Raw genomic sequence first — 19,423 nt, forward strand, 5'->3', positions numbered from 1 at the left:
TATGACGAGTTATACGTCAACATGACAACCTTGCAGGTCGGGAATCGACAGAATCTGATATGTATTGTAACAGGTGTCTAATGTGGGAATCCTCCTACAGAATTGGAGATTTGCTTTTGTGCCCTCTACCTGGGGGCCAAAATAAATCTGCTGTACTATTTGCAACAATTGGGATCTTTATATTTCTCTATAATTTCGAAACAAACTTTTATTTTCAGCGTTTTGCTTTGCAACATTCAACTTTTGGCTTTAATGTTGAGCGTTCGCTCAGTTGAGGAAGGCAATGGATTCTGTCACCAGGCCGGGACATAACAAAGTCCTTAAAATTCTTCCTCACTGTTAAGCAATTAGGTAATAGCAACAACGGGTTCACCCGTTAACGGTATAATGTGACCGGGCGGAATGCTGTGATTGGTGCCTTCGACATGGTATTTCAGTGATATATCACTATAAAATCGGCATTATATCCGCGCTATCACAAGGAAGCAAGTACAACAATATACCCTGTCTCCGGCACACACACATACACGCTTACACAACACACATGGGGCACGTCCTTTAATGACCTAAGCTGTTAATTGGACGTTGAACAAAATAAAATCAAACCAAACCAACTTCAAAATGACAACGTCTCATGTTTGTTACGACAGCTTAAAGGGGCATCACGCTGAAGTAACTATTTTTTTTTGTCTTTTTTCAAATACTACATAAACATATAAAGTGAGACTCCTTATGGAAAATAACGATCGGATTTGGCTGAAATAGATTCATAAAAATGATTAAATCTAAGATAATCATCGGTATTTCTACCTGTCTGACCAACGTACGGTTGGAGTACGACTCTCTTCCTCCTTGACAACATTAAGAATGCGGTTTAATTGTCTTTTATTTTTACTATTATACTTTTTAGATACAGCTTTGATTTGTTTTATTTTCGCTATATTAGCGTGTATTCTGTCAATTTTTTAGCTTTTGCTACATTAGCATATACGTAAATTAGACAATTTGTCTTTTAATGAAAACCATAATGGGTTAAGCACGGAATATGTTTCGTTGCTTCTGTAATAATTTTATTGTAATTGTTTTGAACAACCGTTTAAATTATGAAATAACTGTGATATGAATTGCTGTTTTAGTAAGACCAACAATTATGTCTTAGTAGCAACGGTGATAATTATTTTATGTACATGTATTTGCTGTGATACTACTTTGTCTTTTAACTAACCAATTTTACTAACAGAGGACCCTGTGGAAGATTAGCTTTGCTAAACAGGTTTTGTATCCTCAATAAATAAAGTTAATTATTATTATTATTATTATAACGTTTTGTTCAGGGATTTCCCTCTACTAGCGCATGCGCATTGCACACCATTTCTTTGTAAACAAAATGACTTGCCGTGTGAAGTAAGCCAAAGAAAAGTGTTGTACCGTGTCAGCTACGAAGCGAAAAGTTGCCAAATGGTCAAAAGATAGCACAAGGAGTACGTTACGGAATTATTATTACAGGTGGGAAGTATTCAAAGGAGAAAATAACTGCCCTAGCAGTTAGTACGGTGCATGTATTCCTCCGGATAGCCGGTTAAGCTGAAATGGAATCGACAGAAATACTAGCGCTGTTTATGTTATGATTAAATATCTAAAACTATTAACCTCGCTAGCATCTTTGTCCGAGTTTGAACACAGATAAACTTAGTTTAATATGTCAATGGGCATGTATCGGAGTTTACTTTGTGTTTCTATAATTATACAGTGGTTTATGCGAAAGGAAGGGATAAGTGACTGGTTAGTTTGATTTTGTCATTAGGCCCTCCAAGGGTTAACTGTTATGATAGCCACGGCGTATTCTGTCTCTGTCGGTACTCGTGATCGGGGTCAAATGAGATACGTGACCTTTTAAATTTACATAATTTATAATATTACCGGGTTCAGTAAAATGGTATGATTTAATTATATTGCTGAATTAAACGATTTTTTGTTTGTTTTTACATACAAGATTTAAATGAGTACTAATATGAATACCCGGCTTCCTCTGTCGCAACGACGCAATATATAAAAAAATCTCTCGTCGTCAGAAAACTACATTATCGCAGCTAGATTTAAAATGTCAAAATGACGAGCCAGGATGAATAACTGAGGAAGGAGAACCTACTTCTAATAAATAGGATCGCGTAACATTCTTTTTTAAATCGTAATATTTCAACAGTTCATGTTTTCATATGTTGTTTACTTAGAATGTATGATCATGTAACAACCTTTTCTCTATAAAGAATTAATTTTCGACTTCAGATAGAATCGGAATACGTATTGAAAACAGGGGAAAAGCATTTGTTTACGTTGTAAAAATGACGAGTGCTGCCGATAACTACGGCTTCTGTTTCGGACAAAAATGAAATGGTCAAAGAAAAGTTGGCTCAACATAAAAAGGGTCCATTGACAAGAATGCTTTAATTTATGAAAAGAATTGAAAAAATATAATTATCAAGTAGCTCATCACATCCCATATCTGACACATATTCTACATGTACACTTAGTGGTTTTGCCATACAGTTTAGTGTGTGTGATGGCTAATATGACTTACTAAGTGTTAGCGTATGGAGACAGTGAAAGTGGGAAAGAGAGTATACATAAATTTGTATGCATGGTATAGAAAAAAAAATGGCCAAAGATATTTAGTTGTACAATGTAATAAAACAAATCACTAACGTTTCTCTTTTTTTTATACGCGTGTAGTTTGTCATTGCATATATGCAGTTTATGAAAACATTTGAAAAGGGATATTCGTCTCGTGAATATTCCTTTTTACAGAAAGGTTTGTCCCATCGTTGAAGAAAGGTGTTTAGCCCCGTACAGATGTCACATTCCGGTTCTCAATTCAATATATATTTTTATATATATATACTTTATGTTTATGCCTATTATCATTGTTGACATTTAATTGTAAATGTATGACGGGAGAAGGCTGTGATAAATAGTAAAAACGTGTGCCCCATCCCTTGTTCAATTTTATTGGCAACAAATATGTTTAAAGCTAAATAAATTTAAATTCTGAATATTGGCAAGTGTGCAAGTGTGCAATTAACTTCTGATGATGAATAACTACTGTTCAATAAGTTTTAATACGGACTTTATTACTTGGTTTCATAGTGCAGTGAGAAGTTGCAGTTGCCTGACGCCCCTCTCTGGGGGCCCCTTTGGAAACCGTTTCCTGCCTAGTCAGGTGACGTTATCGGCGCTATTTTTAGCAGGGCTTTCCCGAACAATTCAAGTGGTCAAACTGGACATTTGGAACGGACTATGAATATGGGGATATCGAGGTAACATAAGTGGAAGTGCATACAATACATACATCATTAAAAAAAATATGGCTCTTCACGTGATGTCCCTTTAAAAGGTTGTTGTGAATATACTGTTTATATCATAAGAACAACGCTAGGAGGTTTTAATATAACTCTCAATAGTCATGTTAATAAAACAAAAAACTTCTTGTTAAGATGCAAATGACCTAACAGAAACTGCCAAATGCATATTTATGTCAATCTATTCTCAAAACTGGGGGTTCAGCCTATTTTCAAATACCTGTAGAGAATTGATGGTTTGTATGTTAGAGATGTATTGCTCAGTCAGACTGCAAAACAAATCAAATGTTGTAAAACAACCATGGCTTAATCCCGTCATCATTGTATATTTATTGGAGTTTTATACAGATATACTGGACGTATCTTATACAATAATATAATAACACTATAAAACTATATCATACGTTTTACCTGAGAATAAATTCATTGACATTTAACTCGGGCACTTTGTCTTAAGTATGTATGCATGAAAACGTCCGGGAACGTTAAATTATTTAGATTTCTCTATTGACATACAACGGAACTGTGAATGAGCGCACATACCATCCTATTAATCATGATAACTTGGTCTGCCTGTTATAGTGTCATAGATTTTATGGCGAAGCAGTCAACTCGATACACAATAATTGGACACGATATAGTACTGCCTAATACAGTATCGACAGAAATATCACTCCTCAATCAATAATTAATGAAGTCATCAGTTGGGACAATAACTGATATAATGTATACAAGTATAATTTTACTCTACCGTGAACAGTGGTGTCTCTTTTGTCGGAATGCGCGGCAAAATGATCACGGCTGACATATGATTACTACGCGACCGGATCACAACTTCCACTAGATATCGATCCGCGATGGCAAATGCGCCGAGAGATACATATCTGTTGGTCCACTGGTAACACAGGGCTGCCACACCACGCTCAGATCCTACTCACTCACTCACTCGTACTGGCTCTGCATAGCAGCAACCGGCAAGTGGTGACTGGGATTTACTCGCCGGTTGGGGACAGTGTCTCTGTTCTATGATATATCATCTCGATATGACAAGACCGACAGCAAATATAACTACTATTGCGATACGGGATTTATTACCGTGATTGGATATATACGATAATTTTATGTTTGTCAAAACAGTGTCTGATGGATTGTATTATTAATCTTTTGGAAGTATTGTATTCAATGGATTTTTTTTTCTTTATATAATGATTGAGAAGTAAAAAGACGGCCATTGGCGCCAATTTTGTACATTAGTGATTAATTTTGTGATATGTATAATAAACGTTTTGAACAGGTGAAATATGTTACGTGAAGTACATGTGGATTTATATTGACACGCGACAGCAGCCCTGGGTAGTCCGATGATCCAGAATACGTTTGATAGTGTCTACATACTTCTCTGTGTTGACCAAGTTTATAATTTTCAATCAATGCAAACAAACGTGTTGGGTTAAAATACACCTATTGTGTAAAACTACTTAACTGACAAATACATTATAAAAATACATTAAGTGTTTTTGACAACTTAAATCTACATTATAAAACTAAACTATTTATAGTGGAACCTAAAATCTACTCATCGAAAGTTTAAACAACAAAAACAACGATGAAAGAAGTCGCCTTCTCGTCGTTCGTTCTGTCGTAGTTGCTACCCTGACACGATGTCCGGGCTAACCTCGGGTGCAGTCGAGGAGTGGATGGATTCCCATAAGGAATCCATGCAAGAAATATTTTTAAAGAAAGCGGACACAGTTCTTATCAACAAGTGGCTTTTAGTACACGGATACAGTGCTGTATGTGATGGGGTAACGCATTCTACCAAACGGGGGTCACTGACGGGGGGCAACAGTAACCCCTCCTCACCACGTGATCTCAGGTGTGGAGATGGCTTCTTTGAAAATGCACATCAAAGATCAAATTCGAAAAAGTATCTCCGCCAGGACTTCGCCAAATCAAAAAAGAAGAACATATTTCGAACGTACGAACCGACTTCTTCTCCTGAACTTACGACAGAGGGTCGGCGCAGTAGTCTAAAAGATATGCGGATGTTCCGATCCTTGCCGCAGAATTCTGTGAACATCCTTAGTCTGTTAATTCAGTCAAAGGTCCGACTTCCACGCTACCCAAGTAAGGATATCGATATGAAAAGGGATCTGCGACAAATCAACGAACGTGATTTCTTCTTGGAAATCGTGAAGGATATTTCTAACGACCTTGACCTTCGGAGTCTTACGAATAAGATTAAATCCAACATAAGCGTGCTAGTGGATGGAGATGCTGGGTCTGTATTTGTGTTGGAGGGCAAGGGTTCTAATCGGCCCGTTCTTGTGTCCAAACTGTTTGATATTCATTCCGGTACGTCCATCTTTCCATCTACTTCCGGTCAGAGTAGCATCAAGGTCGCGTGGGGAAAAGGGATAATAGGTCACGTGGCTGCACAGGGAGATACCGTGAATATTTTGGATGCTAGTATGGTAAGTAAACTTATTAATTTACATTAGATATAATGAAAGGAAGAATTCTCGCATTAGTATCAAGTAAGTTCCTTTTCAGTGACATTCATTAACATTTGAGAGCATGTCAAAACCAATTTGAAAAGTACCGATTTCAACGTTCTTAGAAATTAGCTGCAGTGACCTATATTTCTCATGTGTGCTCACTCAAGGACATCTTTTACAAATATATCTACCATATGGATAGTTAAAACTTTTTGTCTTTATTTTTTTTTTGCATTAAAGCAATTTATAATAACCCTCCAAACATCACATCATTTTTTCTAAATGAAAGGCACAATATAATTAAGAAAAAAAGCCCGTATCAAAATATCATAATACTAGCCTTCTTTGGAGGTGGCTTGCTGAAGTATTCAAGTGCACACCTTCTTATTCATTTGACCTTGATTTCAATAAAAGCTGCCATATCAGCTGCTAGCATTGTAGGTGTCCGGGTTTTCTAAGTGTCTTACATCATTATTCTCAACATGACTCGCTATACATCTTTTTAAATTGATGTGTTCACTTAGACAGGAAATTGTGTCAGAAGACTAATTTACATTGTTTTTCTTCAAAGGGTTTGTCTACAAGTCATTTCAAACTCCAAACAACATTGAAATATCAGATATAAAAATGTCCAAAGATAAATCTAGAGCAGAATCGCACCACAGGTTTTCTCAGCTTTGATTAAGCGCAGCACCTTTGTGATGCTATTGGGTTGATGAAACGCTGTGAAGGTCAAAATTACAGTATTGCGTATAAATAGTTAATGCCATGTGTTAAGACATTGACAACGCCATAATTGTGTTAACTCGAGATAAAAAGGAGGATGACGCAACTTAAGCTAGATTAAAATCAAATCTGTCGGAAGGTTAATGGGTGATTGATGCATTTCTAAGACGCTAAGAATGTTCAAAGTAACTTAATTTTCTATGAATTATTTGTCATCGTCAGTCATGTTAAACAACATAACACTAGCCTTGGATTATCTAGAATTTTCTATTCGAGATTAAAGAATAAATTTCACCATGGTAAAAAGAAACGGAAATGCAAATCACTTGAGTTTTTTGCCCTCCTGATTAAGGGTTATTTTGGGCTAAAATTGATGTTATTCGAAACTTCAAGACTTCGAATAAATGTATTTGAATTAGCATATTACAATTGTAGGTGCTGGATCGATATTTTTTAATAAAAGTAAGAAGACAGGAATATATCAAATGGATTCAGCACTGCATAAAATGGTGTGTTAATTTGATTTGTCCTCGGAGATTTATGTCATCTGTCCTACCCGTACACTTTACTTGGAACGGATGTACTCCACTTCTTTACGAAATTTGATTACGCTCTCGATACATGTCCATTTCAAATATCTTAGAGTGCAACATACGTGAGACTGCAGTTTCTCATTTGATATCATAATGATGGTTACGAAATTAACATCTTGGCAGAGTGCAACGTACATATAGACCCATATATCGTCATTAGTGGGAGCATGGATAAACTCCAATGTGAAATGGATATTCGAGAGTCCTATTAGAAATGTACCTACAATAAATCACGTCCCGTAAAGCGTGCAATGTTACATTGGCCATCTCGTGACAACCATTCTGCCCTTTAGAAACTGTCGGGTCGTTCAAAGGAAACCACGCAACCACAAGCTGTCAATTACATTGGTATTAAATAATCTCTAACAAAATATTCTACCATTCATGTCAATAAGCTATAGTTTATTAGTAATAGGAAACCCAGCTGTGTACTTAAACAACTTTAACACAAACTCGCATACTTTGTACTAGTTGACCTGATAACTGACTCTATGGAGACAAGCTGTTCAACGAACTCACATACCGCAGTTATCGTTGGTAATGTACTAGCCCCACCGTCTATTGTGGTATATTGATTTACTTCAATGGAATAATTAAATATATGACATATATTTTTAACGACTCTTCAACACCAAAGTTCATACAAGGTCACGTGGTACAGATGTTGTAAAAGGTAGGCATGAGTACAAGTTGACGCAAATTATTACTAAAGGGAGGACATTGTCTGTGTTCTTCCAATTCGGGATTGCCAAGCGGTCAACAAATTTAGCCGTATACACATTGTTTTTGGCAGAAAAAAAACCTTCAATCCTATAGCAGTTATGCTTTGTTTTCTATACACAAAGCCTTAGCCTATGGGATTGGACCGATACAATAAGGTAATGGTTTGTCTTGCCTGACTTCAGCCGTCTTTTAAAGGGGCATCACGCTGAAGTAACTTTTTTTTTTGTCTTTTTTCCAAATACTACATAAACATATCAAGTGAGACTCCTTATGGAAAATGCCGATCGGATTTGGCTGAAAAAGATTCATAAAAATGATTAAATCTAAGATAATCATCGGTATTTCTACCTGTCTGACCAACGTTTTGTTCAGGGATTTCCCTCTACTAGCGCATGCGCATAGCACACCATTTCTTTGTAAACAAAATGACTGGCCGTGTGAAGTAAGCCAAAGAAAAGTGTTGTACCGTGTCAGCTACGAAGCGAATAGTTGCCAAATGGTCAAAAGATAGCGCAAGGGGTACGTTACGGAATCATTATTGCCAGTGGGAAGTATTCAAAGCAGAAAATAACTGCCCTAGCAGTCAGTACGGTGCATGTTTTCTTCCGGATAGCGGCCGGTTAAGCTGAAATAAAATCGACAGAAATGCTAGCGCTGTTTATGTTATGAATAAATATCTAAAACTATTAACCTCGCTAGTATCATTGTGTGAGTTTGAACACAGATGAACTTAGTTTAATATGTTAATGGGCATGTATCGGAGAGAGTTTACTTTGTGTTTTTTTTAATTATACAGTGGTTTATGCAAACGAAAGGGATAAGTGACTGGTTAGTTTGATTTTGCCATGAGGCCCCCCAAGGGATAACTGCTGTGATGGCCACGGCGTATTCTGTTCTCTGATCCTCTGTCGGTGCTCGGGGTCAAATGAGATACGTGCGCTATTAGATTTACATAATTTATAATATTACCGGGATCAGTAAAATGGTATGATTTAATTATATTGCTGAATTAAACGATTGTTTTTTGTTTTGACATGCAAGTTTTAAATTAGTACTAATATAATACCCGGCCTGCCCTGGCGCGACGACGCAATATATAAAAAAAAAATCGCTCTTCGTCAGAAAGCTACGTTATCGCAGCTAGATTAAAAATGTCAAAATGACGGACCAGGATGAATAACTGAGGAAGGAGAACCTACTTCTAGTAAATAGGATCGCATAACACTTTTTTTTTAAATCGTAATTTTTCAACAGTTCATGTTTTCATATGATGTTGACTTAGAATGTATGATCATGTAACAACCTTTTCTCTATAAAGAATAAATTTTCGACTTCAGATAGAATCGGAATACGTATTGAAAACAGGGGAAAAAATATTTGATTACGTTATAAAAATGGCGCGTGCTGCCGATAACTACGGCTTCTGTTTCGGACCAAAGGAACTGATTAAAGAAAAGTTGTCTCAGCATAAAAAGGTCCATTTAAAAGTATGCTTTAATCTCTGTAAAGTATTGAAAAAATATAATTATCAAGTATCTCAACACGTTCCTTATTGACACATATTCTACATGTACACGTAGTGGTTTTGCCATACAGTTTATTGTGTGTGATGGTTAATATGACTTCCTAAATGTTAGCGTTTGGAGACAGTGAAAGTGGGAAAGAGAGTATACATAGATTTATATTCATGGTCTAGAAAAAAAATGGCCAAAGACATTGAGTTGTTTAATGTAATAAATAAATTCACAAACGTTTCCTTTTTATATTCGCGTGTAGTTTGTCATTGCATATATGCACTTTATGTAAACATTTGAAAAGGGATATTCGTCTCGTGAATATTCCTTTTTACAGAAAGGTTTGTCCCATTGTTGAGGGAGTGTTTAGCCCCGTACCACCTGTACCGGTCACGGGAGAAGGCTGTGATAAATTGTAAAAACTTGTGCCCCATCCTTTGTTTAATTTTATTGGCAACAAATTTATGTTAAAAGCTAAATAAATTTAAATTCTTAATATTGGCAAGTGTGCAATTAACTTCTGATGATGAATAATTACTGTTCAATAAGTTTGAATACGGAATTAGAAATCATATAACTTGGTTTCATAGTGCGGTAAGAAGTTGCAGTTGCCTGACGGCCCCTCTCTGAGGGCCCCTTTGTAAACCGTTTCATCTCGCTCGCACCACTTGTGTTTGCTGCCTAATCAGGTGACGTTATCGGCGCTAATTTTAGCCGGGCTTTCCCGAACAATTCAAGTGGTCAAACTGGACATTTGGAACGGACTATGAATATGGGGATAGCGAGGTAACATAAGTGGAAGTGCATACAATACATACATTCATTAAAAAAAAAACGCCTTTTCACGTGATGTCCCTTTAAAACTCTCGAAAACATAGTATGGCCAAAATAAACAAAAATGTTCGAGGAACAAGATCTACTTGATTTATATCTTAGCTTTTATCAGATTTGGCGTTCTTTTATTTTCAACTATTTTGATAAAGTTTATGTTAGATGCATCATAGAGGGCGACATTGTAATCATTATCAAAAACGATGTATATAAATACGTCACTTGAATTAAACATGGACGCGCATTTGAACTTATATGATCACGTCAACTTACCTTATTTGTGTTTCAAATATAAAATATAAAATATATTCAAAATTTGTTTGTCCTTAAAATTTCCTGTCAGAGAGGACACCTTGTCAAGGAGGTGCGTTAGTCTTTCAATCTATTTGTCTCACGACCGAGTTTCGACCAATCATATAACACTTCATGTAGGCGAGCCTGACCTCTGGTGTACTATTGTAATTGTTCGGTGTACAATGCTTTTCATGTCTTTGTTATTTTTATTATGAAGTGTTTATGGTCATTGGCGTCGGTAACATAAATCGGTTTAGGATATTACGGAATAAATCGCTCATAACCTTTCATATATGGTATATCAATATTCATATCTTATGTGCAATACAACAGTTGGCTCTGCTGGTGGACTATCAATCCCCGAGATTGGCCGTTGTTTTGTAGCTGGTATTTATGGCAATGTGTTTATAAATGCATGACTTAAATTAAACATTAAAACGTACGTAAACGTCTATAATGACGTCAAATTCAAAAGTCGATTTTGTATCTGACAGATTTACGCTGTGTTACGTGTGTATGCAACTATTGCAACATCCATCTACTGCCATTATCAGATACAAATGCTGAATAAACTTCACATAACAAACTATGTGACCGATTCTAGCTTCAGAAGGAATTAACATATACTGCTCCAGCATGGTATGAAGGTTGTTTAAGGAAGGATAACAAACCCTGTTGAGCGATCATTTTCCAAAGTAGAGGTTAATGTTCCATAGAGGATTATCTTGTCCAGATCTGTTGATCACATCAAGCTCACACTTGGTATACAGACTCTTTTAGTGAATAAGCAGAATCCATATGAGTCTAGGCTTGTTTCGACAAAGGTCAAGGTCGAAATGATAAACATTTAATAATTTTCTTCTCCGTTCCGACCTTCAAAACAGTAGATTTCACAAAGCTCAGACTCGGTATTAGGGTTGACATAGGAATTGAAGCAAGGTCAATCAAAGGTCAAAGTCGTTCTAACTGAACCTAGAATTCTGTTCAATCATACCTTCTATTATTCCACAAGGTTCAATGTGATTTGCCTCAGAGGAAGGAAGAGTCATATTCACTTTTGGTGTGGTCTGTCAAAGTTCAAGGTCAGTGGTACTAAAAATAGAACCAAACTTTAAAATAAATAAAAAGAAAACATTACATCCAACGCTCAACATTTCACAAGCACATTACAATCTTATTAGAAACCAGTTTTGCATAAAAAAACAAATGTTGCTTAGGCGTTTAGGATTTAGAAAATAATAACTGCTCTGTGTATTTTTTTTAAGTGAGAAAATGTCCTTCCGGCCTTCTCGTCCGTCAACGCTTTGGTATGTTTCGTCCTTTAGTCGTCACTCTCTGGTATAATATATTTTGTCGTATATTTTGTGGTTTATTTTATCTAATGCAGAGGCGCTGTGGTTTATTGTATCTGGTGTGATGACGTTGTGATTTAATTTGTATACATATAAACTTTTAAAACTTGACAACAAGTTTTAAACAAGTTTTACAACTTATATTAATCCCTCTTGTTGGTCCGGATGTTAGCGTGCGGGGGTATTATTGTCGGAGAAAACCCACATGGTCGGGCAGGTGACCTCATACCTTTTTACGGCCGTTCAGGGAATCGAACGCTGGCCGCCTTGGTGGAAGGCAATTGCGCTATCCGCCAACCGACCACCCTATTTATTTTACATATTAATATATTAAAACTTCGAGATGGGTTTCATAAAAGCTCATATGAAATGAAAACAAATTTAAGATACTTTTTATCACATAGCTCAGAAAACTTACATTTTGACAGGTTTTAAAGCCAAAATATAGAGGGCTTAATCAAACGAAGACAGTCATTTTGTTGCGCCAATCACAATTTATGACGTCACGTCATTGTCCGTATTATGACGTCACAATCGATTTCTGACAGGTACAGCAAATGAAAAACGCTCCAGGGTATATTACACTAGTGACATATGTAAAAATATTACACGGGCGAATTCACCGGATAATAGGCCGATGATGTGACAAATATTGATATAATTATATTGTTTTACCTGAGTTGTATTAGGTGCAGTCATGTCGCCTCAGAGTATATATTTTTTGCTGGGTTAAGAACTCGCGTTATTATTGATGATTCAATACAAAATATGTAATCTGACTTTTGTCATGTTCGTCAGTGATTTTAATGTTGCTCTATACAATTCTGACGTGAAGCAGTAAAGCGTGAAACATCAAACACAATGCCAGTGTCCTTGTTCTCTTTATCGCCGTAAGCGTTCATCAGGATTGTTTACATGGTTTATCAATTATAGACAAACATATAATTATACTATAACGAACATCGGAAGCAGGCATGTAACGACATGAAAAACATATTGATGATGACTAGGTAATTAACGTCTGTTTCAAAGTCAATATTGTCACTCGAAAGTCGATATTGTCACTCGGAAGCCCTCTTTATTTATACCGTGTTTGGTTGATGCATTTTATAAAGACTACAGTTAATGGTTAGCAGTTTGACTGATAGTGTGTGTGTTCCGAAGGAGAAAAAACGTGTTTCTTGTTTAATTTGACGTTTATATCTTAATTTATGACGACTACAATTGATAGTTACAGGTATTGAGAAAATACAGCTGTGTACTTTACCAAGCGAAAAGTGTACCTGCTCCTTTGGGCGTACAATGTAGACTATGAAATAAGATATTTTCGCGGAATCCCAAATTTGGTGGTTTTCCGATAAAATACCATTTCGTGGGTACATGCATTTGTGGATTATGAGTACCAACTCAAGCGGAGATTTGCTTTGTGTCAAACTTGTAATTACTTTATGGACCTAAGGATTCGTATATGAAGGTTATCCAAGGAACCAACGAAATTACAAACCCCACGAAAATTAGTGATTTCACAGTATGCTCTGTGATTTTTTGGTATATATAAGTATGAATTGTCTTATATTCTCAGAGAGGGACACAAGTCTCAGATATTAAGGGCAATGCCTGTAGAGTACTAAAAAAGAGACCAGTCAATCAATCAAATAAATTATTTACAAACCAATTATGATCTCTTCAATTTTATCGGGATACTTGTATTTGTTCTTACGAGAGAACACTCTCCATCACTTTGTATGATAACACCATGCGATACAACCTACCATAATGTTCCATATATCTCCAAATATATGGATTTTAGGATCCCTGTCCCACTACACTGTGTGTGTTTTTTTGTGGATATACAGTAACCTCCCCCGTTATTTCGTTTTGAATATAACTGTAGCACAGTGGGTTCGTGACGCTTCGGTTGACCAACTAGCTCAATCGGTGAGAGCAACAGTATAACATTTTGAAGTCCAGGGTTCGAATTCTTGTCTAACTACGCTGATTGGTTTTTTTCACGCCGAACACTATTGTTGGTTATTTTGTGTTTAGTTTATTTATTTTTTCCATTCAAGTCCCATAAGGTTTACTTTTCTTTTCAAAGGTGATTTTCGAAAACTATAGTGGTGCCGGAAAAATAAGTTTCGAATGAATATTTTTTATTTTTTGACGTGCGAAGAACGTGTAAGTGTATGCATATCAAGTATTGGTATTGCATAAAGGAATGTCATAAATGAAGAAATTATGACAATATATATAGGTTACCTCTTTTATTTGTTACAACATTTTTCTTTTCTTTTTATAAATAAAAAATCCCTTAAAATTCCCTGCCAGGAAGCACAGCTCAACAAAGGGATGCTTTATTCTCTCAGAAATGGGCGCAGCTTGACCGAGTTTAGACCAATCATCTAATATTTCATGTAGGCGAGCTTGACCTGTGGCGAGCTGTCGTTATTGTCCGGTATACAATGTTTTTTGTGTCTTTAATATTTTTAATATAAAATGGGAATTACACATTACACATACAGAATTCAAAAGAAATATTGACATACATGGATAATTGTGCACATTTGAAATATGGAATTAAATGTCACTAAACCCTTCTCTTTTGGAAAGACGAATATTACCTTACATGATATCATAAACAGTAAACATTTATTGTATTAAATATTTGTGTTAATCTATAATATACTTTCACAGTTGTGAACCGAATGTCCCTTTAGCTCATCCCAAACACCACGATGGACTACTTACTTCGGCTCGACCAATAGTTCATGCAGGAGATGTTGGTGACCCCTAGCGGAATAGATTGAAACTAATTACGGTTGATACAATAGACAACAACAGGAAGTGCAGCGACAAATGAAAAGAGGAACAAATTTCCAGAGGCAAAACTGTGACTACAGTTACGACAATGTATAGGAAGAAAAGTTAAGTAGCGGTGTGAAGGCCCGATAAGATATCGGCTAAATGTCCGTCAACCTAGTTCTAATCAAGGTGACTCTGCTCATTAGTCAGCTGTAAGCCTGTTACCTGAGATAGTCAGGCGTAGACCTTACTTGTTGATTAACGGTTCATGAGCTAATTTAGCTCTACTTATTACACAGGCAATCAAGGTAGGCCAAGGCATCGCGGAGGTATGACGTCCAGGAGCATTTTCTAAGGAATGTACGCGGCGCCCCCACTAAAACAATGTCCTTAGGTGCATGTTAGCCTATTTCTCGAGCAAAAACAGCTAAGGTTTAATATCTTTCTTTTCATTCATTAATTTATTTATTCATTCATTCATTTTCCGATAATTTTGTTATGCAAGCACGCATTTCGATGGTCAATAACCATATAGAATATTGATTTTTTTTTTCGAAAAAATGTGTGTGTTATGTAACGGCAAATTTCATTGGTCAATAAACATTTTGTAACGGCCAATTATTCCACGAGCGTGCATGCGCATTGCAGCAACTTGCTTATATGATATATTACATCCTCAAATAAATCTGTACGTTGAGTTGCTATTTGTGGAAAAGTGTCAGAAAAAGGAAAAAAACAATATTGTTGTTATATAGTAGTTATGATATAATTCTATACTTTGTCATACAATCCCATCGTTAGCATTGTTGGCACAAGTTCTTGATACCATTTAACTCATTTTAAGGGCCTTCATAAAACTGTATTATTTGGGGTTTTTTAGAATTATTTTCTTAACCAAATTGTCCGGATTAAAAATTCCATAGTATAGAAACTAGTTGCTGGAGACAATAGAGTCAATGAGTAACGGTGGAAATTTGTAAATCTATCCCCTCTCCTCCTCCATCCTCCTCTCACAGTTCTCCCTCCTCCTCTGTATGTCCTCCTCTTCAAGATCCCCTCCTTTGACTTGTTCTCCGTCTTCCTCCTCTTCAATTTAACCCTCATATTACATACTCGCTTTCCTCTCCAAGGTCCACCTCCTTCCTACGTCATATTACCAGACACAGACGCCGATGTTGACAACCTGCTTTCGCTGACTAATTACGTACGTGCACATACTTCGCCTCTCTGCCCTCCAGCAGTTTAACCTGTAGATACATGTATATCAGCTTCCGGAAGTCTCGAACACGTCCGCCATCTTAGTTTATACGGGGATATATAGGTCTTACATCTCGTTGATTTCCCTCAGGTTTCCGAATTCCGTAAAACCGCAATGTCGACATTCCTGCAATTTTTTTTTTTTATTAAATATACGAGCATTTATCGTAATTCTTTTTATATATATACTTGGTCCATAGGCTATATATCATAGACGGGAATAACATTTGCACATGGGGTCAGCTCTTTAGTGAATATAATCATTTTGAATTATTTCCTGAAATAATAGCTGTACAAACAATACTCCGCTATTTATAAGCCGCTTATTTCTGTAAGTAAAACATGATCAAGTAGCTCGCTGTGTTTTTGTGTCTGCAATATCGTCAATGAAGAGCTTGAATCGACGAAAATCCTCGTAGACTGTTTGACATATGCACCAAGTATTCGATCGATATATTGTTCGTCTTACCTTTAAATCACAAGCTTGGAATGTTAAAAAAAAACCATTGAAATTCAGCAAAAACAAAACACTAGAAAAGGACAGGTATTGTAAATGAGGCTACCCAATCAATGCGACAGCAGCGATCAAAGAATAAGATACCTTTCATTTATAGCGGGTTCTAAAGTGATCGCCATTTACAAGCATACAGCGCAGTACAACGGGTCAAGTCTGTGTCCTCACCTTTATTCATGGTTTCACGTCATCGTAACATCTTATGTCATTAAAACGGTAGCCAAGGGAGACAAAACGGCAAAGAATGTTTAGTTGACAGAAGAGAAAGTAAAGGTATGGGTCTCAAGTATAGACATGGGGACAGTGGATCCATTCTTGTTTCTGCAAGGACTCCCACGCAGAAAACACAGAAGAAAAAACATGTTTTGAAAGTGTCCCACATTAGTCGCCTCATATGTGGGTACCTTTGGTCATGTCTTGCCTCGAACATTTAATCAAGGGAAACCTCATACAAAGTTTATTTAATAATATGTAAAACTTCGATGTTATTACAGGGAATATATTTGACATGAAACTGATCATTAATTTGATCTCAAAACTCAAATTTCAATTAAATGAGCACTCAATCAAATTTTATCCAAAACCTTATGTTACCTTTACTAAATAAATGAATTTCCAATACCACGCATTTCTAGACCATTAAAACAGAACCACATCGAATTGATTTTTAGAAAACAAATCAAAATAACGAATTGCCATGATGGACATGTAATTCGAATTCGAATATTTGCTCACTTCAATCAATCCTATCTGAACAGTCATCAGCAATCTCCGTTTTGAGAATGGAGCCATGACCGTTCCGTTTGTTTACATTTAGCGATCAGACCCGAATATCTTTCAGATAGAACGAATGTCGGTTTCAAATGAAAACTGAAATACTGACTCCATGATACTAATACGTTATTGGAAGAAAGCATTTCTCAATCTGAAATCATTGATGGAATACGTGAATGATTTAGTCGCTGACATACCCGACTCGTTCTGCACAGCAGATTTAACGACACCAGAAATAATGGCGGACCTTTTCACGTAAGAGGCTTATCGTCTGTTTGTTTTCGATAACTCCAGTGTGTACACTAAGGCTATGGCTGGTCTAGATCTGGAATGGTAAGGATAAGGGTCGGCTGACCTTTATATTGATTGATAGGCAGAACTGAGTCAACTACATCCGGTAAGATTGAGGGTGTTTGTAATTTGCTGCCGCACAAATATCCCAATTTTCCCGTATTGCAAACAAACTAAAGTGAAACCTGAGTATTATGCCCCTAATGTCATCTGCTATCTCTCTTACCGCCAATGTAACTCGAGGTCTCTTGTTTTATAAAAAGGAAAAATGTCTTCCTAGTTTTTCCCACATATGAACTTCAATGTATATATACGTTTAAATAAACTAATACTTTAATAAGAGAAGAAAACAATTTTAGAACGCCATCATTGAATTGCTTTCTTTAAAACAATAATTTGAAATACAATTTAAGGAAAATTAAAAAAAAACATTCAGTAAGCTGACGGAAATAGCAAGATGAAACTTAACGTTTACTGCACAATATTGTCATTTTGTTTATCAAGGACTGATAAGTGTAGTAATGGTAAAAAGAATAAGAATGCATGCCTAAACAATCCAAAGTGTTCCACGTTTGTCAAAGTTTTTCGCAGTCATAGAGGCACTTTTTGTATATCCATGAGGTTCAGCCTCGTGCCGAAACATGTAGTGTTGGGTGGCTGGTTATTTTAGGGGGAAAATTGGCTGTGCTTCCAGACAATCACATCACGGGTATCGGCACGTAGCTGACGCCAACCGCATGAATATACAAAAAAATGGCTCTATATGACTGCGAAAAACTTTAAAACTCGGTAATGGGGTGTGTTTTTGGAGGAAACGAATATCATGCCCGCGGAAAGAGAATACATTTTTCGTGCACATAGAGGGTTTTTAAATGAAACACTATCCATCTTTCCAGCAGAACTTAGCATTTGTTTCGTACATCAACTGGAAATGTGGTTTTTAATGCAAGAAACATCGTTTGGACCGATTTTTCGACATCGAGAACTTTCCTCCCTTTTTGTATATATAAACATAAGCATACAATTCCTATTGTACAGGTCATCTCTTTATACAGGTTCAGCTATCCTTATTTTTACTGGTATTCTCTTTACACAGGTTTAGTTAACATGAAAAAAGACTGCCATTGGAAATTTTAAAAGTAGACTCTTAATAAAAAAAAAAAACACTTTTAATTACGGTCTTCTTAATAGGTTTGACTGTAAAACGAATTTCTGTTTACTCACAGATCCCGTGTATCATTGTCGACTACCAATTAAAGTTTACACGGAAAACACTAAAAGCAAAACGTTGTGAAATTAAGGATCACTGCTTATTCTAGTAGGACATTAATTGCCAGCTCTGTTAGAGTTTCACAGTGTCTGAGTTTCGTTGTGGCACTGAACCACCGCAGAGCTGCTACATCGTAAAGACCATGAATAGACCTGATATGATCAGCTTACTACACTCAAACGAGTAATTCGAATTTATTTACTTTTAAAAAGATGACGCGGAAGTAAACAGTTCATCAAATGTGAATTAACAAAAACTGTTTGGTATCAAATAGTTGTAGACTCGAAGCTGTATCACCAGTGACGACTTTCAATCACTTAATTGTGTTAGGTAAACGTGAAGAAATAATGTTGATATATTGTCTACAGTCTATTTCAATTACCTTACATATGTTTTGAACCAGGCGTAACGTTGGAATACTACAAACTCTTTTCAGCAGTTGATGACGTAGGCATTGTATTTTTTAATAAGCATAGTCAAACGTGCATTTGTAGTTGTATTATGTTGCCAGCGACATCAGTGGTTCTTTCGTTTCTCTCCTTCCACCTCCCCTCCCGTTCCCCTATCCCCCTCCACCTTCCCCTCCCGTTCCCCTCTCCCCCTCCACTTTCCCCATCCCGTTCCCTTC

General features: G+C 36.4%; 1 protein-coding gene across 2 annotated transcripts in view; it reads left to right on the plus strand.

The window, feature by feature from the left end:
- Positions 1-4,241: 4,241 nt before the first annotated feature.
- LOC110452749 (dual 3',5'-cyclic-AMP and -GMP phosphodiesterase 11A-like) overlaps positions 4,242-19,423 on the plus strand; it is a 124,588-nt gene continuing 109,406 nt past the window's right edge. For both annotated transcript variants that reach the window (XM_021501409.1, XM_021501410.1), the window contains exon 1: positions 4,242-5,830. In XM_021501409.1, coding sequence (XP_021357084.1) covers positions 5,018-5,830 — 813 coding nt within the window. In that variant the 5' untranslated portion in view covers positions 4,242-5,017. The remainder of the gene's footprint in view (positions 5,831-19,423) is intronic.

The sequence above is a fragment of the Mizuhopecten yessoensis genome, unplaced genomic scaffold, assembly GCF_002113885.1.
Source record: "Mizuhopecten yessoensis strain PY_sf001 unplaced genomic scaffold, ASM211388v2 scaffold6863, whole genome shotgun sequence".
NCBI classification, from domain to species: Eukaryota; Metazoa; Mollusca; class Bivalvia; order Pectinida; family Pectinidae; genus Mizuhopecten; species Mizuhopecten yessoensis.